At 37.6% G+C, this 25665-nt stretch overlaps 2 protein-coding genes across 2 annotated transcripts in view; both read right to left on the bottom strand.

The window, feature by feature from the left end:
* Positions 1-25665, bottom strand: part of LOC139166905 (uncharacterized) — a 984072-nt gene that overhangs the window by 272356 nt on the left and 686051 nt on the right. The gene's annotated exons all lie outside the window — the stretch shown is intronic.
* The window catches only part of GAS6 (growth arrest specific 6), a 55170-nt gene that overhangs the window by 18771 nt on the left and 10734 nt on the right, over positions 1-25665 (bottom strand). The window contains exons 3-8 of the mRNA XM_070751117.1: positions 21082-21106; positions 20649-20711; positions 9262-9384; positions 7608-7730; positions 3981-4106; positions 959-1080 (exon numbers count right to left, since the gene is read on the bottom strand). Coding sequence (XP_070607218.1) covers positions 959-1080; positions 3981-4106; positions 7608-7730; positions 9262-9384; positions 20649-20711; positions 21082-21106 — 582 coding nt within the window. The remainder of the gene's footprint in view (positions 1-958; positions 1081-3980; positions 4107-7607; positions 7731-9261; positions 9385-20648; positions 20712-21081; positions 21107-25665) is intronic.

Here is a 25665-nt window from a genome sequence, read left to right as displayed (position 1 = left end):
CCAAAAAACATATCTGATGACAGAGGGAAACTTTGTGTAGGTAATCACAGACTTACAACCACAACTGAAATTGGAATCTCAGTCTTTGAGCAGAGCAGTCATCAAATGGGACACCTAGTGACTGCAATCCCAGCTCTCCCAGTTGCAGTTGTTAAATGATTGTGTGAGTTATTAAATTGACTTTTTCTGCAGCTATAGGCATGCCCAGTTGATTTGAAGATGAAGTCTTCCTATTGAAATTACCTTGCACCATCTTGTAAGTGGGCCCCATTGTTTCGCATATTGGAAGACTTCTTCCAAACCGCACAATTTGAAGAAGGGGCCTTCCAAACAACATGAGAGCAATCATATTTACTAGCCTCTCCAGAAATCTTTCTAGCCTTCAGAATGGTGGCGCTCACTAGCTTTCTAGTCCTAGAAAGCTAGGGAATCTTCAGGATTTGAGATCTGGAGGATCTGAAGAATCCACTGAAGGATTTCCCCTTCCTACATGACCATGGGACACTCAACAATCAACCATATACATGAGCTGATTGCCAATGTAATCATGTGACAGGGAAGAGGGGGTAGAGCGACCTTTTACAACAACTAGAAGTGCTTTACAGGCAATAAAGCATCCTTTTTAAGGCTATCATATCATACCAGTTGTAAATCGAAGACAACCCATAAGTTCTTATTTGAAATTTTATTTGGCCAGAAAACAAGCAACACATGCTATATGAATGGAACTGGGAACCAAAGTTTTAAGTATGCATCTTCCCTGTTCGTGATAGACAAAACTCTCTGTTTTGTATTATAATTTGTATTATTATATAAACAGTGTTTTAATATATTATTTTCCAGACTCAAATGAAGAGGATGAGTTGAACGTTTCACTTTGTTCACTTTATGCCATCACATAAATTTGAGACTCCATTTGTGCATTTCTCTCTGCAGGACAAAAGTATTAAAATATTACCTCACAAGTATTCATATCTTGGGAGAGTTTAACTCCGCCTTTTCCGTTGCAGTGGCAAGTATAACTTCCTTGGGAATTAACACATGTTTGCTCACAAAGGTTCTGTTCACATTCATCCACATCTGTACAACATCAATAAAAAGAAAAACAGAAAATTAAGTTCTTGGGTTTGCCTTAAAGGTATTATAAAACAGTTATAGCAACAATGAAGAAAATACAGCATGTTATTCTTTCTAGAGACGTTAGTTCAGCATTGCATTGCCCTTGGGGAAGCTTCTCCCTTCCCCCCCTCCCCAAATAACTCACTCCTTTTAATAAAAATAATCAAAACCTTTTATTTTTTAATTTTTTTTCATGAGGATATTGCCATTTCTGTTTTTTTTCACCATAATAGGAAGACAGTGGTGATCTGCTCTATGTATGATATTGAAGCAGTAAAGTTGTAATGCGAGATATCATCTGGTTAACCATGAATTGGCAGGTTTCATTTGTTGCAGCCAAGTGAGTGTGATTGGCCAGTCATTATGGTAAATTCCCGACCCCACAAATAATGCATGCAGAGCATCGATTAACCATTTTAGTTCATAGGCCTTTTTTGATGGTGTTATTTTGTTTTTTAGGGGTGAAACCTCTTTGAGATGTAGACCATACAGTGGTCCATTCCTTCATAGTTTTGGGTGGCATGGCACTTAAACCTACGTTAGATATGTCAATTTGTAGAACAAAAAGGGTTGGGGAAAATCCTGTCTTCAATACTGGCTTCTCATACCATGTGTCTTTTACTTTTCCAAATACTTCCTGGTGTTCTTTAGAAATTTTATTATTGAGAGTTGATTCTCATTAGGTCTGTGAGGGGCTAAGTTACAATAGAAAAATGAAGTTTGAACTTTTGATAACCTGCTGCTAGATCAATGTTTTGTTTTGTTTTAGGAGCTTCCATTTGTTTCAGAGTTTCAAACTTTCTATATTCTGGTTTTACTTCTTCCTTTCCAGTCATGAAATCCTTGTATCAGGTTTCCTGATATTCCAAAGGGCATTTCTATGATTTAGGCTAGATTAGGCCAGTTTGTTTTTATCAATTAATAAAAAGGAAAGTAAATGGACAGAAGAGAAATCCAAATCAAATCAATATTTGGTGTGACCATTCTAAACTATTAACACTTCTATTTCTGAAAGTGTTATTAATTTACAGCATTGTTGCACAGTACAGTATTGAACTAGTATTTGTAAATACTAGTCCTCGGAGAGGGGTGGCATACAAATCTAATCAATAAATTGTATATGAAGATACCCTTTAGATTGGCAGCACATCATTCTCCTTGACCTGATGAAAGTAGTAGGTGCCCCACACAGATTAAGTGACATTCTATTATGGTAATTGAAAGAGAACTTGTAGAGTAGCAAATGCTGTTTTCTTGTTTGAATTATTTTCCAGTGGAATGTTCCAATATCCTCCAGTTTAGTCCAAAGGTGAAAAATACATGGCTGTAGGCCATCTGAGAAGTTATCAATTCTGTGCATTAGATACCCATCAGATGTTGCCACTCAGTTCATTTACTGGAATTCTACGCAACACTGGTTTTCCCCATTGATTCAATTGGAGAATTACCAGTCACTAACAGGTGAGCATCTTTTCTATTCCATTTTTAACACAGCTTTCAACTGTTCAGGAATCCTATAGGAATGCTGTCTAATTAAGTTTCTCCCATTTTTATCTGTGCTCTTTAACTCTTCAGTTAAAATGGCTGAACTACAGTATCAGAAAAGTTAAAGCGGTAGCAGATTATGTAAAATAATCAGTAAACAGAGCACTCCATTTTCTACCTAAGAATGCTTTCGTTTGAGAAAGCTGTGTTCTCCCAATGCTGGCATCCAAAAGCAAATAAATAAAATAGCGATTTTCAGAAAATGTAAGTATATAGCTGCATTGAATTTTCTAGCTATCAGATGGTTTTTGTAAAAAATAAATTGGATGACAATACATTTAAAGGAGAATATTTGTAGCTCAAGGTTTTTAGATTTTTTAATTATTAGGTTTCTTATTGTATATCGTTTTTTACTATTGCTGTGAGCCGCCCCGAGTCTACGGAGAGGGGCGGCATACAAATCTAATAAATAATAATAATAATAATAATAATAATAATAATAATAATAATGTTGGATTGAGCTTGGTGCTCTCTGAGCTTGGTTGTTTTCTTGCAGACAGCTCATTAACTCAAACTAGGTAATATCCTCAATGCTAGACAATACATTTATTGTACCTTTAAAAAATTATCCTTCTAAAAATATTCACCATAATTCTAGATACAGTCTTAATTCAAAGCAGGGGTATCAAACTTGCATTGTTACATTTTGTCACATGACATATCGTGACTTTCCCCTCTTCGCTATAATAGGGGTGGGCATGGCCAGTATGTGATGCATCCAACCTGTGGGCTGGGAGTTTGACATTCCTGGTTCAAAGCATCAAATCTGATTCAAAACATCTGCTTATTTTTCAACACCCACGTGCCATCCAGAGGTGTACAGCAGTGATGACGAATCTTTTTTTCCTTGGGTGCCAAAAGACCGTGTGGGCGTGCCCAAACCCATAATTCAATGCCCAGGGAGGGCAAAAACAGCTTCCCCCACCCTCAGGAGACCCTCTGGAGGCCAGAAATGGCCTGTTTCCCAACTTCTGGTGCGCCCAGTAGGCTCATGTTTTGCCCTCCCCAGACTACAAAGGCTTCCCTGGAGCTGGGGGAGGGTGAAAACACCCTCCTCCATCCCCCTGGAGGCTCTCTGGAAGCCAAAATTGCCCTCCCAGAGCCAAAAATCAGCTGGCTGGCACACACATGCACATTGGAGCTGAGCTAGGACAATGTCTCATGTACCAGTAGATACGGTTCCATGTGCCAGCTATGGCACCCGTGCCATAGGTTCGCCATCACTGATATATAGGAAATTAACAGCAAAGTGGGAAGGCAACATCATACATCAAAGATAAGAATTATCATGATGATATTTAATTCTGCCTACTAACCTTTGCAGGTCTTTGTGACCTCCTCGTAGGTGTAGCCAGTATCACAAACACATGTGTAAGACCTTATTAAATTTTTACATTGAGCTTCTCCACAGATCCCTGATGTTGCAGCACATTCATCAATATCTGGAAAAGAGCAAAAATTAAAGATAATCAATAATAACAATCAGACTATCAACAATGTTCCACAGGCCTAACTTATTCTCTTTCTATTGTTATAACTGTATAATGGAATTGGGAAATGACTTCAAGCTTTCACAGAAACAAAAGGCTGGTACTCTGCAAAATATACAGCACTTCTGGGCAAATGCTGTAAAAAAATTAAAAAGGGGAACTCTGGGGATGGGAACAGAGAGGAGTAGAATCACAGGAAAAAGTGTGAAGCAATGTTAGAAGAGGGTCAGAGTTTTGAGACAAAAAGGATCACAGGATAGGAAATTACCAGCTGTTTGGCCGGGAAAAGCTTCTTTCAGTCAACAATGAAGGTTTGGGGCATAGTTCCCTTAATGGAACAGGCTGGATAGATCATGTTTACATGCACATTTGAATTTGTTTCTGCATTATGAAAATGAGGCATCTAATGTAATGAATGAAGGATATACAGTCAAAGCTTGCAGTGTAGAATAGAAGCATATGGCACCACCCATTTCTCAGCAACTAGTCTGTACACAGCAAATTTCATGCAGAATAGTATAGCTGCATCCATACATACCCACCACGTCATTCCCTTTTAGGTTAAGCAATGTTATGCACAGCATAGAAAAGGAGTAAACCAAAATAAATTAAAGGTAGAGAAGAAAAAGAGAAGAAATATAACCAACACTAGTTTATACCAACATCATTCCATATTTTCTTTGCTTCTGACAGATTCGTCCTCTGCTTCATATGCTGCCTTTGTTTTTTTTAAGCTATGTTCTGAGGATGTTCTCAGGTAAAACTTTATTTTACCATGACATTCTCAGCCTTCACCTTTTGACCCATTTGTTCACTCTGCCTTCACCTATTGGTTTAGGAATTCCGATTTTCATTCATTTTCACTCTAGGACAAACTACATCCTCATACAGACTTACAACTATTCATTTATTGACTGTTCAAAGCTACAACTGTATCGAAAAAAGTAACTCATGACCATTTTTCACGTTTACAGCATTCCCATGGTTATGTGTTTAAAATTCAGGTGCTTGAATGTTTTAGGATCCTGTCCCAGGATCATATAATCACTACTTATAACCTTCCCAGTTGGTTTTCAACAATCAAAGTCAATGAAAAAGTCAGATTTGGTTAGCGACTGCAGGATTTACATAACAACTATACTGATTCACTTAACAATTGTGGCAAAAGAGTTGTAACATAGGGCAAAATTCAATTAACAACTGCCATGCTTAGCAATGAAAAATTTGGGCTCAATAGTAGTTGTAAGTTGAAGACTACCTATACCTCTTTTACTTCTTTTTATACTCATCATTCAGTTTAGCATTCAGGACCAGTCACTCTCTCACCCAATCCACCTCGCAAGGTTGTTGTTTTGGGAAAAATAGGAGGAGAAATGTGTGTTAGGTATGTTCGCCACCTTGAGTTATTTGTAAAAATAATAAAGGCGGGATAAAATAAGTAAAATTGCTGGCTGAGGAATTCTGGGAACTGAAGTCCACACATCTTAAGTGTGGAAACATTGCAATAAATTGTCTCACACAGGGATATTTATCACTAAGTGACACTAATGAAGATTCCATGGAACTAAAGGTAGACACCATCCATAATGTAAGACTACGGAGAGGGGCGGCATACAAATCTAATAAATAATAATAATAATAATAATAATAATAATAATAATAATAATAATAATAATAATAATAATAGAAGACTGTAATCTTTCCTGGAACTATCCTGCCAAGTGTGCTTAACTTATGAGGTATGATCAAAAGATAATGTGAAACAAAAAAAAAATTGCCATGAAGTGTCTTGCAAATACTTCAAGCTCCAAAAGCTGGAATGATGCCCCAAAACAAAATGGTGCCTCATGTCTCAGCCTTTGCAGAATGTGGTTTCTCAGCAACAGATTCAGTTAGAAAGTGTTTGCTGCTATTGTATAGCTCTTTTCTTCCTTTAACCTTCTCTCTCTCCCCTCTACAATCTCTGTCCAGGCAACATTATTGTAATTTCATTCTTTACTGACTTCCAGTGTGCAGAACATTAACATTCTGTTCAACAGGCTGAAGTACTATAATTTAAATTACAGAAAACATATCCATTTTTATCGGCCACTTGTCATCAGAACATTTCTGAGATGAGCAAACTCTCTAGAGATTACTTTTCTCCTAGGTGAACTGCACATTTCTTGTATACCCTAGGTCATTCTCTAATACAATGCAATATAATAAAAACTAAGGAAAAACCTATATTCTACTTTGCCAAATATTGCTTTTTAGCTCCAGAAGGAGCCAGTTGGCTGGAGCATTTTGGCATAATATGCCAATCCTTTGTGAATCACTCTTTTGCTATGGGGTTGGATTGTTCTGTGGTATGACTGCAGACATGTTGAGGCATGCATTCCTGGCTGTTCCTATTGAAATCTTAAACCGCAGTTGTGAGAAAGTCAGAAGCAATAGCAACTGCTCGGTTTAGCCGCCAGAATTATTTATGCTAATAAAGATAGCAAGCAGCTCAGGGTATAATGTGGTTTATACATTTTATCTGGATTAGAATAATTTATTGCTGGCTCATAAATTCACTTAGAACAGTGTTTTTCAACCAGTGTGCCGTGGCACACTGGTGTGCCGTGAGACATGGTCAGGTGTGCCGCGAAGCTCAGAGAGAGAAAGAAAGCAAGAGAGAGAGAAAAAGAAAGAAAGCAAGAGAGAGAAAGAGCGAGCGAGAGAGAAAGAGAAAGAAAGCAAGAGAGAGAGAAAGAGAACAAGAGAAAGAAAGAGAGAGAAAGCAAGCAAGAGAGAGAGAGAAAGAGAGGGAGGGAAGGAGAGAGAGAGAAAGACATAGAGGGAGGTAGGGAGGGAGAGAGAAAGAGAGCAAAAAAGAGAGGAAGGAAGGAAGAGAAAGAGGGATGGAGATAGAGAAAGAAAGAGGAAGGAAGGGAGAAAAGGAGGGAGAGAGAAATAGTGAAAGGGAGGAAGAGAGAGAGAGAGAATTTTTTTGTCCAAACTTTTTTTAGCCCCCCGCCCCGCTCCGCTCAATGTGCCCCAGGGTTTCATAAATGTAAAAAATGTGCCGCGGCTCAAAAAAGGTTGAAAATCACTGACTTAGAACATATCCACAATAAATATTTTAATCCTCAAGATGCCTTTTTTTTTCTTTCACCAAGATATCTACCCTTTTATATAACAATGGAACAATAGATTCTCAGCAGAGGCACGTAGATTTCACTCACTCTTACAGAATTTGGGCAGTAACCTTCTCATAAAGTGTTGTTGATAGGACATGTCAAAAGATCCAGCAATCATAACTTGCCAGAGTGTTTGAACTGGCAAACTAGGGGTTGGCATCAACACCAAAAAGGAAAAACGTGAAGCAGGAAAAAAGAATTGTACTAGATCAAATTAGATTCAAAACAGGCTAGTTCATGTAATGCCAAAGATGGATTTCATATTATTCTTGTCTATTTCATAGCTTACCTTTGCATGATTTATTGTCACTCATAAGAGCATAGCCGGTGTAACACGAGCAGTGATAGCTGCCTGGCTTGTTGTAACAGATCTGTTTACATCCGCCATTGTGATCTGCACATTCATTAATATCTAGAAATGGAAAAAGATTGTTTCAGTTTCCAAACATTTTACCAACAGAAGAATGTGAAATAAGACATTCATCTCTTTGTATGTATCATTTCATTGAATTCCACGTGTTATATGTGCAAGGTTTTATCATCTCTGGTTTAATTTTCAACTCAGTTTACAATGTGTAAATTTACTTATTTATGCAGTTATTCACAAATGTCTCCTTATACTGTGTTAAGTTTTTAAGCTGACCGGAGCAGTAAGCTATGCAGAATCTCTTTCAATCAAGTCTTTGGTTATTCAATTTTAAGGAGCCCATTGATCTATTTGCTAATTACAACATCTCTTCTCATAAGCAGCAAGATTTCCTAGAATAACTCTGTTAATCTCCATCTGGAGATTGATTGATTGATTGATTGATTGATTTTTATGCCGCCCCTCTCCGAAGACTCGGGGCGGCTCACAACAGCAATAAAAACAATATAACAGTGGAACAAATCTAATATTAAAAACATATAAAACTCTATCATGTCTCAACTCCCCCATGCCTGGCGGTATAAGTGAGTCTTAAGTAGTTTATGAAAGACAGGAAGGGTGGGGGCAGTTCTAATCTGCGGAGGGAGTTGGTTCCAAAGGGCCGGGGCCGCCACAGAGAAGGCTCTTCCCCTGGGGCCCGCCAAATGACATTGTTTAGTCGACAGGACCCGGAGAAGGCCAACTCTGTGGGACCTTATCGGTTGCTGGGATTCGTGCGGTAGCAGGCGGTTCTGGAGGTACTCTGGTCCAATGCCATGTAGGGCTTTAAAGGTCATGACCAACACTTTGAATTGTGTCCAGAAACTGATCAGCAGCCAATGCAAGCCACGGAGTGTTGAAGAAACGTGGGCGAATCTTGGAAGCCCCACGATGGCTCTCGCGGCTGCGTTCTGCACGATCTGAAGTTTCCGAACACTTTTCAAAGGTAGCTCCATGTAGAGAGTGTTGCAGTAATCGAACCTCGAGGTGATGAGGGCATGAGCGACTGTGAGCAATGACTCTCTGTCCAAATAGGGCCGCAACTGGGGCTCCTCGCCACAGCCAAAAGATGATGTTATCTACCTGCCTTTGGAAAGATTCCAAAGACTGAAACTTTTATGTTAAAAAAAAATCCATATTCTGTAAATAATCCATATTTTTCTTCATACAAAAGCTAGAATTATAGGATTATAGGTTCTCCTCAGCTTACAAGTTTGTTTAGTGACCATTCAGTTATAATGGCATTGAAAAAAGTGAATTATGTTTTTTCCCACTTAAGATTGTTGCAATATCCCCAAATCATGTGGTCAAAATTTAGATGCTTGGCAACTGACCCACATTTATGACAGTTGCAATGTCTCGGGTTCATGTGATCACCATTTGAAATCTTCTGACACGCAACTACAGTGATTCACTTAACAACTATGTTAACAAAGGTCATAAAAAAGGGGGCAAAACTCACTTCACCACTGTCTTGCTTAGCAACAGAAATTTTGGGTTCAATTGTGAGTTGCCAACAGCTCTGACCTAGACTTACCTTTATCACATGTCTCGCCTTCCCAGCCTCTCTTACAGTGGCAAAGGTATCCACCTTTCAGATCTTCACATTTTATAGTACCATCTCTGTGACACGGGTTAGGAGAACATTGGTCTGGTAAATCTGGGGCAGAAAACAAACCTTGTAAAATGTTTATCCTTGACTCATATTGTTCAGAACAATGAGATTGGTATTACTCTTCAAAATAACCCCGAGAAGGCATTATTCTGTTGCATAAGGAGGAATAACATTGGTAGAATTGCATCATTGTATAATGTTATTTTCTAGGCTGTATGCTGAATTACAGAAAAGGTATAGCTCATCAAAATAAATGCAGTTTTGTTCTGGAGAGCATTGTGGGTTTTTTTTTTAAAAAGAATGGAAAATATTTCTCAATTTACCTTCCTCATTCTAAGTTTGGAATCAGCTTTCTGAGAAACTGTTCTGTGTTTGTTTTCCCCCCTCTCCCCCCCCCAAAATAAAGAAAAGAAAGAAAAAGTCCTGAGACTACAATTTTTTTGCCTAATCTTAGGCAAGAAAAAAACACCACTTGCAGTTTCTATCTTACTAGAACACCCTGAAACTATTACATATTATTATATATTATTATAACATGAACTCTATACACGCATACCAAATTTTTCAGCGTATAAGATGCACCTTTTTCATCCCTAAAAGAGGCTGACAACTCAGGTGCATCTTATACTCTGAATGTAGCTTTTTCCCAGCTCTAACTAGGTGCTAATACTCTTCCCAGCTCTTACCTTGTAAAGTTCTTTCATTGTTACTCTTTGTTAAGAATATTTTCCAAGCCCTAAGTCCTTGCAGGGTTTTTTTCATTGCTCTAATTTCTTTTCAGCCCTAACCAGGTGCTAATGATGTCCCCAGCTTTTACCTGCTTGCAAGCTCTTTCATTGTTACTCTCTCTCTGAATAAGTTTTTTTAAACCCTAACCAGGGCATAAAATAATGTGCTGAAGCTGACCAGACTAAAGATGCTAGCCAGATGAATATCTGGTAAGCAGATCCTTTTCCCTATTTTCTTCCCCCAAAATTAAGTTGCGTCTTATATTCTGAAAATACATTATATGCCAATTAAATACTCAATAAACAAAAGAGAATGAGATCTAACACAGGATACTCAGTGAACTTTTTTGCACTAAGTGCAGTGGTGGGCTCCTACGGGTACGGTCAGGTACATAGAACCGGTAGCAAAATTTTGATTTCTTTTTTCTTTTTTTCCCCTTCTGGGCTCTGGGTATGTTTTTCCTATCACAGTAAATGAGGTTAAATGTGTATAATTTTAGAAGAGCTGTGTGTGTGTGCGTGTGTGTAGATACACTTTATATAGTAGATAATCAGGGCTGGGTTACTGCCCGGATGAGGGAAGGGGACGCAGTGGGGTAGTGAAAATGGAGCTCCACCCCAGAACACCCAATTTGCAGTGAAAGATGTTGAAAGAAAATGCATAAGCCATGCCCACAGAGTGGTAGTAATATATTTGGTAGCCCATCACTGACTAAGTGCATATGTTTTAGTGCCTGCATAGATACATAAAAGCATCATTTTCTCCCTCAAGATTGCATATAGAGTATGCATAAACATATTCTAACACAGATCTGAACATATGGCATATACAAACATATGGGTCATTCTTTGTCAAGTGGACCAGGTGTCCACTTGACTGATTTTTGCAGCCTTATTTGAAAATAAACCGTATATGATGAAAAACACCCCATGCTCTTTCTAGTGAAATAAAAATGGAAGATGATTGAAGGTGAGAAAACAGAGAGCTCTGTTTCATCACCTTCAATTATCTTCATTAGAAAGACCACATTTTTTCCCTATCGCTCTGTGTCTTCTCACCTTCAATCATCTTCATTTTTATTTCATTAGAAAGAGCATGTTTCTTTCTATCATGTTTTTGTGATGGTTTCTTTTCAAATAAGACTTCAATTTCACCTGGTCCACTTGACAAAGAATGGCCCATATGCTAAAACAGGCAAATGCACAAAACATATAATAGTGCACCATGAATCTTTCTGAAACAAACTAGCTAATTCTTGCATATCCTATATTTATTTATTTATTTTATATATTTTATTTATTTTATTTATTTATTTATTTATTTATTTTGAACAATGAGGGTTCTAGTGGGTGTATATATATATATATGCACATAGTAAAATACATGATGAAGGTTATAGAGGAGATACTCATAGTAAAATATATCTAAGAAAGATATAATAATATGAAAGAAATGAAAGAATAGAAGAATGAAAGAATTATCAATGAAAGAATAAAAGAAGATAAAACTTTTTTAGCTTTTTAAATGAACAACTGTTTATATTCTACCCTCCCTATGCTGATCTATGAGCATAATGAAGATTGGGCTGATAGGCACGGCAGACAAAAGAAGAAAGACAAATGTTGATGTAAAATTGCTTAGAAAGTCCTTTATCAGTAATGATGCCTGAAAATGTCTTCTTCAGAGCTGAAGAAGCTTTTTAGATGAGAAGCAAAATGTCTTCAAGGGGAAAAAATGTCTAGTTGTCTTTTGGTATGCCTGAACTCATGGTTTTCTTTGTCCTAAAAGCCACGATAAATATTTTTATTCAATTGTTCAAATAAATTATTCTAATAATGACAAGAATGTCACAGCTGTAGCCATGTATTTGGTCGTGCTGTTTGGGCACCAACTGACTCCTTACTGCATGTCATCAGGTACACAAGTAATATGCACACTAAGAAGAAAAGTACAGACAACTATTCACTTTCTAATGTTTTTTTGTATTTTTCTAAAGGGAAGGAAAGCCATAATCTAGAACACAAGAGCAATATTGCTGACAGTGTCCCAAGTAGACCAGACAGGAAACTCAACAAAGTGAGCTAATTCTACTTCATTGTCGATCTATATTAACAGAGTTTTGCAAGTCGAAAAGTAGACACCTCCCACAGCTTGATGTGTTAAGGTGAATCCTTTCTAAGTTTCTAAGTTTCTTTCTCTGACCATTATTCAGCTGCACGATCTTCCTGCCCAATCTGATTGTTCTTTAGGTAGCATCTATTCCCCCCTTTTTCCCAGTGTCCTTCTCACACACCATTATGTCTGCACACTTAGAGATATCTCAACATTTTATTTTTGACTTCTACATGGTGATTGCTTGATGAATAATAAGGGTAACCAATTGAGCATCGGAATGACTATTTAGTCTTTTTACAAAATTTCCTTTTGTTTTAGAAACATAGAAACATAGAAGACTGACGGCAGAAAAAGACCTCATGATCCATCTAGTCTGCCCTTATACTATTTTCTGTATTTTATCTTAGGATGGATATATGTTTATCCCAGGCATGTTTAAATTCAGTTACTGTGGATTTATCAACCACGTCTGCTGGAAGTTTGTTCCAAAGATCTACTACTCTTTCAGTCAAGTAATATTTTTTCATGTTGCTTCTGATCTTTCCCCCAACTAACTTCAGATTGTGTCCCCTTGTTCTTGTGTTCACTTTCCTATTAAAAACACTTCCCTCCTCGACCTTATTTAACCCTTTAACATATTTAAATGTTTCAATCATGTCCCCCCTTTTCCTTCTATCCTCCAGACTATACAGATTGAGTTCATTAAGTCTTTCCTGATACGTTTTATGCTTAAGACCTTCCACCATTCTTGTAGCCTGTCTTTGGACCCGTTCAATTTTGTCAATATCTTTTTGTAGGTGAGGTCTCCAGAACTGAACACAGTATTCCAAATGTGGTCTCACCAGGGCTCTATACAGCGGGATCATAATCTCTCTCTTCCTGCTTGTTATACCTCTAGCTATGCAGCCAAGCATCCTACTTGCTTTCCCTACCGCCTGACTGCACTGTTCACCCATTTTCAATTATCCTAAGGCTAACTCAAAGACAATAGTCAATTCATACTTCCCAAGTCTGATCACAGTTGGAGTGCTCACCCCGGAGCCCTTATTCTTTTATCGTAGCAAAACATTCTGATGTTGAGCAAGGCAAAACTCATAATTAAGAATGGCATGTAAGTACCCTCTGGCAAGGGCAGACATATCTACAATATTTTTATCTTGGAACCCAGAAATAGTACTGCTTGGTAAGGTCAATATAAATACTAAGTGCTAATAAAAGCTAACCATAAAGGCAACAAAATACGTTGTCCTTCCTCTCTTTCTGAAGAAGGCAAACTCGTGAAAAAGAAGCTGGCAAAAACTGAATAGAAGAACGTCCAACATTGTGAAGGTGAATCAGACATATACATGAACCATTCCTATGACCCCATTATAGTTAACAAGAAAATACCATTTAAAATTCCTGCCTGTAAATTCTTGCTTAGCAGGTAGAATTTTATTTCTGCAGTTGCTGAGGCTTTTGTTTGTGGGTAGAAAATAACAAATCAATAGTGGACTTGCCTTATACTGATGATTTGGCAAATTCAAACTGTTCTTGCAAAAGAGCAGTGTTTCTTAACCATAATAATTTAAGATTTTTTAAAATTTAAAATATTTATTTATTTTAACACACACACACACACAATTTAAGAATTGTAATACTGGCTGGGAAATTCAGGGGGTTGAAGCCCACACATTTTTTAATTGTTAAGTCTGAGAAACACTATATATGAAGAAAGTAAATTTGTTAAAGTTTCAGATACATTTTTCCTTCAACTGTTATTCTCATACAATATGGGAACAGGTCTGATGGGACTCTCAATTTTTTTGACACATTTGATATTTTTGCTCTGCAGGCAAACCAACTACTGGAGAAAAAGATAATGATTTTTCCTGATAACTATAATACTGTATTATATTATGCAGCACATTTCCACACTGCATATTGTTGCTTAGTGTTCATATTTCAAACGGGAGATGAAATCAATAAACATAATAATTTTAGTGTAACAGCTACTATTTGTTTTCTCTTTTAGTGAATTATGTATCAGGTATCCACATTAACAAAATATAGACTGGTGATGGAACAATTACATTAGAGAATATCCCAAATTATTACATTAGTTGTAATGCAGCCTAAAGGGGCAAAAGTACATTATAGGGGGAAAAAACCCTAATATCTAGTGCCAAGTTTATGAAAAAAAAATCTAATACTTACTTGAACGGGTAGACAGGAGATATTTTCTACATTTAAATAAGCAGCTCTTATCTTTATGTTATTATAAAGTCAAGACTTTCAGTGAATCTCTTTTCATAATCTAAATATTACAGGTGCATTATGCTATTTTCCTCATTTAGATTCAAAGGAATCCAGGAAATTACAACATTGCTATGGGCAAGCAATGTTTGAAGCTCTGTAAGTAAGACACATACTTCTGAGATAGCAGCTTGCCTAAGGCAATTGAGCATGGCTTTAATTCTGTTCTTTTCTGTTCTATTATCATCCACTTTTCAAGAATATAGCCTTGCCAAGACTGTTTTCAAAGGAAAATCTTTGCAGTGTGTTGTTAAGATTACCAAAACATGTGAAGCAATTGATCATTCGGAAAAAGCATGACACTCAGTATAAATATTATATACAGTATTTCATTTTATAATTTTGAGATATGCTTTGTCTTTCAAGTATCTTTTTGATTTTGTTTTTCAGTCTCCTATAAGCAAAAGTTTCAAATAATATTTCTGCCTACAAAACTTTGTAAAGAAAGAGCCAGAAAAGTGGAAAATTAGAGGAGTGTTACACAAACACCATGCCTAGTTGCCTTACTGCTTTTTCTCTAATATGCTCAGCATCAGACAATCCATCAGAAACATTTGATACGGTTTATTCTTCAGATGGAAATAATTATTATAAAAAGCAAACACGTATCAAGTTCATCATACTAAGCTCTTGGATATTACATTTACATGAACAAAAGCACTGGAAAAACCCTGGCAATTATTCACATATTAAAACACGCAACTTCCTGATCATTCTATTGAAAATCTGGCTGTCCCATGCTTAATTACGTAATGCTTCTACAGCACTTTCTAACTTCTTCAATTACAGGGAAATGTATTCCAAAGTGTACTAATAACACTTGCCCCCAAATATGAAGGATTTCTCAGTAATCAGCTTTGGGACCAAGGGACAATTCAGAATGTATTCACATGACTATACCAATGTTTAGCATGAGTTGGGGATGGGTGAGGGTCATTTACAATACAGTGATACCTCGTCTTACAAACGCCTCATCATACAAACTTTTCGAGATACAAACCCGGGGTTTAAGATTTTTTTGCCTCTTCTTACAAACTATTTTCACCTTACAAACCCACCGCAGACGCTGGGATGCCCCACTTCCGGACTTCCGTTGCCAGCGAAGCACCGTTTTTGCGCTGCTGGGATTCCCTGAGGCTCCCCTCCATGGGAAACCCCACCTTTGGACTTCTGTTGCCAGCGAAGCACTCGTTTTTGCGATGCTGGGATTCCCCTGCTGGGATTCCTCTGCAGCATCGCAAAAACTCAGAAGTCCAGAGGTGGGGTTTCCCATGGAGGGGAGCCTCAGGGGAATCCCAGTAGCGCAAAAACGGGCGCTTCGGCTGGCAAAAGGATTGAATTTTGGGCTTGCACGCATTAATCGCTTTTCCATTGATTCCTATGGAAAACATTGTTTCATCTTACAAACTTTTCACCTTAAGAACCTCGTCCCGGAACCAATTAAGTTTGTAAGACAAGGTATCACTGTATTTGTATAACCTTAAATGAAATCCAGTGTAGTCTGTGATGCACTTGGAATACTGAACCCATTTCCCCCCAAACTGTTGAGTTCTACACATTGATTCAATCACATTCTCTTAGCCAACTACCTCACAAGATTATAATAAGAACTGCATATTCCACCTGGCCTCCATAGTTGCATAGCACTGTAGATTTAAATGCAAAGGGGGGCTTCAGAATGCACATAAGCACCTGTCTACAATTACTTAAGCCAAATATGTCTTTTCATGAAAACACACAACAACTGCAAAGGAAAGCTATGCAATCCCTGTTCATCTACTTTAAAGAGATTCAGATAAACAAAGTGGCAAAATGTAGATACAAAATTACAATATGCACAAGATGTCATCATGCCAATATCACCACTATATACTTGCATCTTCATGGCTTGAATACATGCACATATTTGCAATATTGTGTGATATCAGCATGGACATGTTATCATTTGCCACCCCACCACAGATGGGTAGGTAGGTGTTACCTGATGAATGGCTTTGTTGCCTTTGAATTTGAAGCATTGTACAACTGCTGAAGTAACTATAATGTGCAACATAATAAATAATGTCTTAGGATAACTTTAGGGTGTTCACTGCATTTTGATATAAACAAAAAAAATCAGATGAGGAAAACTAATTGTATAACACTTGTATGTAGTAGTGTTTCATTGACAACTAGAAAAATTTGGGATGCCACACCTTGATCCTTTGAAAAAAAATGTGCCCAAGAAATTATATCTGACTATGATAAAGGAACTAGGTAATGTAGACTGAAATGGCTTTTTAATTGTTGAAGGAAACCACTATTCAATATCTTATTTAATGGTCCTTGTAGGTACCCATCACAAGTGTTTGCTACACTTTCAAACCTATTCATCAATTCACTGATTGAGTCTTTGGTGCTCTCTGAGCTTGGTGGGGTTTGCTCTCAGTTTATATTGCCTTGTCAGTGTTGGTGGGGTTGGTCTTAGAGCAGGGGTGAATTGCAGCCAGTTCTAACCAGCCCGTGCTGACCGGTAGGGCTGACTCTACAATGCCCCATCCACCCATGCCAATGTCATGATGTCCCTTTTTGGGCACAGTTTTCAAGCTCTGCACATGCACAGAAGGTGCACACATATTTGCAAGCCAATAGGGAAGATAAGTGATTTCACCTGTCATAAGAGGTTATTTGGTTGAGTTGTGTACTGTTAGCTTGTTTGACAGATTCTTCCTAACTAACAGACAGGAACAGCAGGTGAGGCTAGGAAAAATCACATCAGAGGCATGTACAATTAGCACATGGCCCCACCAAGGCTGTGTACTCTCACCACTTCTCTTCTCTCTATACACTAATGACTGCATCTCAAACGATCCATCTGTTAAACTACTGAAGTTTGCAGACAATACAACAGTGATCAGACTCATTCGAGACAATGATGAATCCGCATATAGATGGGAGGTTGAACAACTAACCTTGTGGTGTGACCAGAACAATCTAGAACTGAACACACTCAAAACTCTAGAAATGGTGGTAGACTTTAGGAGAAGCCCTTCCATCCTTCCACTTCTCACAATATTAGACAACAGAGTATCCACAGTACAGACCTTCAAATTTCTAGGTTCTATCATATCTCAAGACCTAAAATGGTCACTTAACATCAAAAACATCATCAAAAAAGCACAACAAATGATGTTCTTTCTGTGCCAACTCAAGACGCTCAAACTGCCCAAGGAGCTGCTGATACAGTTATACAAAGGAATCATTGAGTCTGTCATATGCACCTCTATAACTGTCTGGTTTGGTTCTGCAACCCAACAAGACCGACACTGACTTCAGAGGATAATCAGAACTGCAGAAAAAACCATTGCTGCCAACCTGCCTTCCATTGAGGACCTGTAGACTACACGAGTCAAAAATAGGGCAGTGAAAATATTTACTGACCCCTCATATCCTGAACATAAACTGTGTGTCCAAATGAACTTGGCCAATAAAGAATTCTATTCTATCTATTCTACTGTTTGGGATATTGTTTATTTGATTGTTGGTTTGATGTTAATTTTGGAATTAATATATGCACATCTGAGTGCTGATTGCAGCTAGATAGGTGTTTAGATCTCTTTGTTCTTCCTTTGGATTGTTGATTATCTTTTTTGCAGAGGCTATAGATATTATGTCTATTTGTCTATTGATGGCTAATTTGTCAGAGGGCTAGGCTTATAGAAATTCCTGATATACAGGGCGATTTACACCAAACAAATGGCAAAAATAATAGTAAACAGGGAAACAACAGAAGACATTAGTATAACTAAGGGGGTGAGACAGAGGTGTCCTCTGTCCCTTGTCTTATTCATACTATCTTTGGAATTAGAGGAGTAACAATAAGAAAAGGAAGAGTGTAAAATGGAAAGGAGAACCAGCATTAGCTTTTGCTAATACAGTGGTACTTCTACTTAAGAACTTAATTCATTCCGTGACCAGGTTCTTAAGTAGGACAATTTGTAAGTAGAAGCAATTTTTCCCATAGGAATCAATGTAAAAGCAAATAATGTGTGCAAACCCATTAGGAAAGAAATAAAAGCTCAGAATTTGGGTGGGAGTAGGAGGAAGAAGAAGAGGAGGAGGACAGTCGCTGCCCAGAGCGAATGGAGCGTTTCTTTCCTCTGGGCACTGGCAGAAGTTTATTTCCTCTCCAAGCGTCCAGAGAAAGGAAAATGCTTTGTTTGCTCTGGACTGCCAACGCCTCTTTAAGCGCCACCGAAAGGCTCCTCTGGCAGCCCAGAAAAGCCCGAGATGGCTGGGATTAAAGGGGGAATGGCAGGAAACTGGCCGGGCCTTCGTGCCACTCTCAAATTTCCTGGGAAATTTTTCCGGGCTCAGGTTCTTAAGTAGAAAATGGTTCTCAAGAAGAGGCAAAAAAAAATCTTGAACACCCGATTCTCATCTAGAAAAGTTCTTAAGTAGAGGCATTCTTAATTAGAGGTACCACTGTACTAATAAACAGAGGAATAACCTCGGTCACTCTGAGGTTTGCAGAAATCTGAACTTGGGCTTTTCTACACTGGACTAAAATGGGTTTGTATACAGCAACTGTAGAATCATGGGATGCTTTTGAAGCATATACCATCACTTATAAATAATGCCTTTGAAATGTTTTGTTGTATGTTCCCTTTTTAAAGCTTTACACAATGATCTTTTTTCTTCATCTCTGCTTTTAAAAAACCCTCTTCCTATTTAAATTTTGATACTAAAATGTGTGTGCACTGATTTCAAAAAGAAATTTCCATCAAATTATCTATTATTATCTATCGGTTTCTCTTTTAATATAGTACTTAAAATTCACTTATGATAGAACTAGTGTATCATTTCTCTGTTTTGTTTTCTGTTCATATTTTGCCAGATAAATCATAATTTGAGCTCACATGCTTATTTGAAAGTGATGTCCCACAAAATTTCCAAGCAGTTTACAGAGAGTAAGCATATTGCCCCCAACAATCTGGGTCCTCATTTTACCGTCCTTGGAAAGATGGAAGGCTGAGTCAACCATGAGCCTACTAAGATTCAACCTGCCAAACTGCTGGCAGCCGGTAATCAGCAGAAGTAGTTGGCAGTACTGCACTACCAAGGGTCAATTTAAAGTAATATTATACACAAGGGCCCTGAAATGTAATATTATATACAGGGATCCTGCATTTTATTAAGATTCACCAAGTTGTCCAAAAACATCTAATTAAATTAAAACAGTGTTTCTCAACCGTGGCAACTCAAAGATGTTAAAGTCGCCAAGGTTGAAAAACAGTGATCTAAGTATAGTCTTCTGTAACATCCAACTGCAAACCATGGTTAAAAAAATAATAGTTCACAGCTTAGATTAAACACTAAAATATATTAAGCTCAATAAAACAGAAACATCCGATGCCTCTGAAATGCAATGCTCAACTTAAAATCGGAGGCTAAGCCACAAAATTATTTGTTTGCATTTATATTTTACCTTCCTTTTTGAAATGTTAGCAAGATGTTTTAAAATCACTGTGTATGCATGCAGCAGGTACCAGTGAAGGAAAGAAAATGGAAAAATAAGGGTTACAAGCTCCACTTTGGCACATTCTTGTAATATTAGGCCATTATTTAGCATAATACAGTGTTCCCTCGATTTTTGCGGGTTCGAACTTCGCGAATAGCCTATACCACGGTTTTTCAAAAAATATTAATTAAAAATACTTTGCGGGTTTTTTTCTATACCACGGTTTTTCTTGCCCGATGACATCATACGTCATTACCAAACTAATAATTTTTGCAAATAAATAACAAAAAAATAATTATTGTTAATAAATAATATGTTTATAAATATCAGGATGTCTTATTCAATGGTGAGTACCAGTAATAATGGTGAGTAAATGGTTGTTAAGGGAATGGGAAATGGTAATTTAGGGGTTTAAAGTATTAAGGGAAGGCTTGTGATACTGTTCATAGCCCAAAATGGTGTATTTACTTCCACATCTCTACTTCGCGTAAATTCGACTTTCGTGGGCGGTCTCGTAACGCATCCACAGCAAAAATCGAGGGAACACTGTATACAAACTCTCAATACTATAAATTATTAAAAGCGGGCTGGAGCGTGAATCCTCCCCCATGCTAGACCCACACAGGGATATTACAAATGCCTAAAAGATAGAAAGATGAAAAATGCTTACTATGCACACACGTGCGTAAACTTGGACTTTTTGTAGCTGGTGACCCATAGTCCCGAATACAGTCTAAAGAAAATGCAAAAAGTATTATTAATCCATATGCCAAAATTGACTGATTGCTAATCTCCCATTCTATATTCAGCATGTTTGTTCTTCTACTGAATTATTCATATATGTATAGATATATCTATACATCTATATATATACCTGCATTTTTATTTTAGAATGTGATTCTTTCATTTTCTAATATTATGCAGGAGATGACCAGACTGGGCCTCATAAATCAAGATTTCTTAATTTTTTTAAAGAAGGGTAATGGTGCCTGGATCATTGTAAAATATCATATAAGAACTGACCTCTATGGCAGATTAATATGCAAACAGATTGAGCCTGGCAACAAAGCATCATACATGTATAGGGTATAACTGCAACTCACCCAAATATCCCGGGTAGAAATAATCCTGTGAGAGAGAGAAACAAGTATTTATTGGAAAGACAAATCTAAAGTGACATTAAGATTAAAATAAAGGCTAACTGTTTAATAATGGAGAAATACAATTTGAATGTGGTGTTAGGTATTTGCTCATCCTATTGATCCCATTACCATTAAACAAAGCATTTTTGCTTTCATAGAGCCCTGAGTCACACTACTGAAGGTTAATGGCTGAATACTCATGAGTAAACATCCAAGATTATACTGCTTACTCATCAGTAAATCTGCTGATTAAGGAAACTTGAGCTGCCCGCTTGAAAACAGAGGTTATGAGTGATCCAGTGCAGTTTCAAAAACATATTGGTGACAACAGCAATATTGGAGGAAGGAAGTGAGTAGTCAAGATTCAGTTTCTCATTTTGCTGTTTAATGTTAAATTCTCCAGCTGCAAAATCCGGAACAATTCCCTTAGTTATAGGAAAAGAAAGTTAAAGAAAGTTTCAATTTTAAAGCAGAATTATAAACCCTTGCATCAGCATATGTCATCATCAATAGGACAGTTTGAGTTCCTTTTTAAAATATGGATTTATAACAGTAGTAGGTTCTAAACCCCATTGCTACCAATTCATGTGTGCCTCCTACCGCCGGTGCAGTTCGCAGAACCGGGCCGAACCGGGAGCAACCCACCGCTGGTTTATAATAGTTAGTTCAAACTTTTGGGCAAACCATTGATTCCATGGAAGATTGTCACCAATGTCAAACAGCTCCCAGAATACATCCCAGGAAGGAAGTAATGCACCTTATGTGAGTAATGATTCTAAATGACAGACCAAATAAGCAAAAGATAAAATGTTCATGCCTTTAAGGAATATAGACCTGGAACAATAGTTAGTCTTCATAAATTCAAAGCCAACTTGTCCTTTATTTCTCTCGTTTGGAAATTAAAAGATTAGAAGATCACACTAGCAATAAAAATGGCCTACAACTGCACATAATGATTTTTGTGATGTGAGCCTGCAGAAGCTATTTTTTCATTGCTGCGGGCGTGCATGTGAGCATGGCATAACCCTGAGCAAACTGGCAACGAAAGGATCGAGAATCCACCCCTGGTGTTGATAGATGCTACAATGTAAATGAGTAGAAAATTAGGAAGTATGTTGGTAAGGAATTGGTGATAGACAGACAATTGTGGTGTGAAGAATATAGTGGTACACAAGACAGCTACAAGTTGATGCAACAGCATGCTCAAACTCAAAAATAAAGGATATTCTCCACGTGCATACATTATGGTATTTAACATATGATTACTTTTTTCCCTTCAGTCTATTTAATCATTTCCAAAGAACTTCATTTGGAATTTTTTTGTATATCAAAACACGTGTTATATATTTTAGAAGAAAAAGAAGAAAATATATTTTCATTTATTCAAGCTTCAGAAGGTTAATGAATTGTTTCTGTTTGGTTTACATCAATGGAAACAAATACTTACTGACATATAACAGAATTGTTAATATTTAACATTACAAGATTATCCATTATTTTGGCAGAATACTTGAAAACAAATCAAAAGTTGGAGGAAGGGGGAATTTAATTTAATTTTATGTTTATTTTTAAATTAAGGGTTCTACAACTAACCCAACTACATTTATAAATATCAAATCAAACAAGATGACAATAATAAACTTTACTATTTAGTTTGCAAGGATTTAAGAAAGTTCAATTTCCATTTTTAAGTTTCTGAACTACTAAGTGTCCTTTTCCCAAAACATAAATTAAGCATTATGTAGTTTATTTATAGGTTAGAGGTGCCATTTGTACAGGTAGCCACTTTATGAAGGCAAATTAGATGTAATGTGCAAAAATGTATAACTTACTCTAAAAATTTCTTTTTCCAATTACAATCAAACAGGGGGGAGGCCCTGTTTTCCCCCAGGAGATTCCTAGAGAGGCCCCATAGAGGCTTCTCCCCACTTTTTCCGGCCCTGTTTCCTCCCAGGAGATTCCTAGAGAGGCCCCACAAAGGCTTCTCCTTGCCTTTTCTGGTTACAGTTTCAGAGGTTCGGGTTTGTAAGTGGAAAATGGTTCTTGAGAAGAGGCAAAACAATCTTGAACACCAGGTTCTTATCCAGAAAAGTTTGTAAGTAGAGGCGTTCTTAGGTAGAGGTACCACTGTATTTCATATAGTTGTTTTCAAAATATTTTGCATTAGAACATATAAATCTCATTTAAAATGGCCATTTGGATGCAAGTAATGGAAAATGTAGTTCAACACAAGGGATTATCAAGAGATTATGTATCTATAAATTGGATTTATTTTCCAACATGTAATTCCTATTACAGGTAGTCCTTGATTTACCTCAATTGAGCCCATCATTTTGGTTGTTAAGCAAGACATTTGTAAAGTGACTTTTATTCCATTTTGTGACCTTTCTTGTCTTAGTTGTTAAATTAATCATTACAGTTTTTAAGTTAGTAACATAATTATTAAGTGAATCTGAATTTTCCATTGACTGCTTATCAGGTCACAAAAGGTGATCACATGACTTTGGGACACTGCAACCATCATAAATATGAGTTGCCAAGTGTCTGAATTTTGTTCACGTGATATAGGGATACTGCAATGATCATAAGTGTGATAAATGCTCAAAAGTCACTTTTTTCAGTGCTCTTATAACTTGGAACAATCACTGAATGAACTGTTGTAAGTCGAGGACTGCCTGTTCAAATTAATGAAATTATAAATGTTTAAATTAAGTTTTTGTTTGTAGATAACTCTGTTTATCTAAAACAAGCAAAGGATTACATATTGGAAAAGGTAATTAGTCTGCTTGAGTCTCTCTTTTAAAACTACAGGGTTTGCTATCTAGACATCCCTGAATGCTATTTCTAAGTAGCGTTCTAAGTCATGAGGCCTCTGTGAGCTATTGAACATTGCAACAGCGTGTCTTTACCCAAGGCCACCATCCTATCTTCTCCATCACTTTTGTCCTGCTGCCTTCTCTCTGGCCAAGCCCAGCAAGCTACCTTTGGCAATTGAGGCTCTGCCACCCATCATGTTCAATGCATGCATCCTGGCACCATGCCCTTGCCCAGTATCTGGGTCAAGAGTGGGAAGCAGGAGGAAGAAGAGGGCAAAGACAGCAGCAGTCAAAAGGCAAGGCAGCCAAAAAGACAGAGATGAGAAAATGGACAGATGGGAAAGTCAAAGTACATGTTGTAGTCACAAATGAAGGCTGGTGGCCAAGCACCCATTTTGATCACATGACTCTGGGAGTGATGCAATGGATATAATTGGTGTATTTATCATTCCTGTAGTGCAGGTGTCAACAACCTGCAGCTCTGGAGCCACATGTGGCTCTTTCATCCCTCTGCTGCAACTCCCTATCACCAGTCGGCATCACAATTTTGAGAGGAGCTTCCAGATTTGGGGGAGGGGGAAGCAGAGAGCGCCAGGAGGAGACTCTCTAGCAATGGGCAGGTTTTCTGGTCAGCTCCTCAATTGATAAGGCTTTCGGTTGGAACTGGTAGAGGAAAAAGGATGCCAAGCTAGAATGAGGCTCTATGGTGGTGAAACTGGACTTTTGGTTGGCTCCAGAATTGAACAGGGGTTTTCTGATTAGTACCTTTGTGGCTCTTTACATTTATTTATTTATATTTATATTTATATTTATATTTATATTTTTTTAATTTTTTAATTTTTTATTTATTTTATTTATTTATTTATTTATTTTTTAATTTTATTTATTTATTTATTTATTTATTTATTTATTTATTTATTTATTGGATTTGTATGCCGCCCCTCTCCGTGGACTCGGGGCACCTAACAACAGCGGTAAATACAGCATGTATAAATCCAATACTAAAACAGCTAAAAACCCTTGTTATAAAACCAATCATACATACAAACATACCATGCATAAAGGGGAGAGAATATCTCAGTCCCCCCATGCCTGATGGCAGAGGTGGGTTTTAAGGAGCTTACGAAAGGCAAGGAGGGTGGGGGCTATTCTGATCTCTGGGGGGAGTTGGTTTCAGAGGGCCGGGGCCGCCACAGAGAAGGCTCTTCCCCTGGGCCTCGCCAAACGACATTTAGTTGACGGGACCTGGAGAAGGCCCACTGTGGGATCTAACTGGTCGCTGGGATTCGTGCGGCAGAAGGCGGTCCCGGAGATAATCTGGCCTGGTGCCATGAAGGGCTTTATAGGTCATAACCAACACTTTGAATTGTGACCGGAAACTGATCGGCAACCAATGCAGACTGCGGAGTGTTGGTGTAACATGGGCATATTTAGGGAAGCCCATGATTGCTCTTGCAGCTGCATTCTGCACGATCTGAAGTTTCCGAACATTGTTTAACGTTGCCGACCCCTGGTGTAATGCCTGCACAATTTTAAATGGTTGCTGAACAAATGGTTATTAAATGAACACTACTTGTAGTTTTCTCTTTTTTTCCAAAATCAGACTTGTAGAAGCTTAGGATTTGTTGCTTATGTCAAGGAAGTATTCCTAAGTTGTCAAGACCACTCTATACTAGAGCTAATTTTCAATTAGCTGAGATTGCTGAATTTTGAGCATTAAGTGGCTCAC

This window comes from Erythrolamprus reginae, chromosome 4 (assembly GCF_031021105.1).
Source record: "Erythrolamprus reginae isolate rEryReg1 chromosome 4, rEryReg1.hap1, whole genome shotgun sequence".
Taxonomy (NCBI): domain Eukaryota; kingdom Metazoa; phylum Chordata; class Lepidosauria; order Squamata; family Dipsadidae; genus Erythrolamprus; species Erythrolamprus reginae.
Note: the sequence above shows the minus strand (reverse complement) of the source record. Positions and strands in the feature narration are given on the sequence as shown.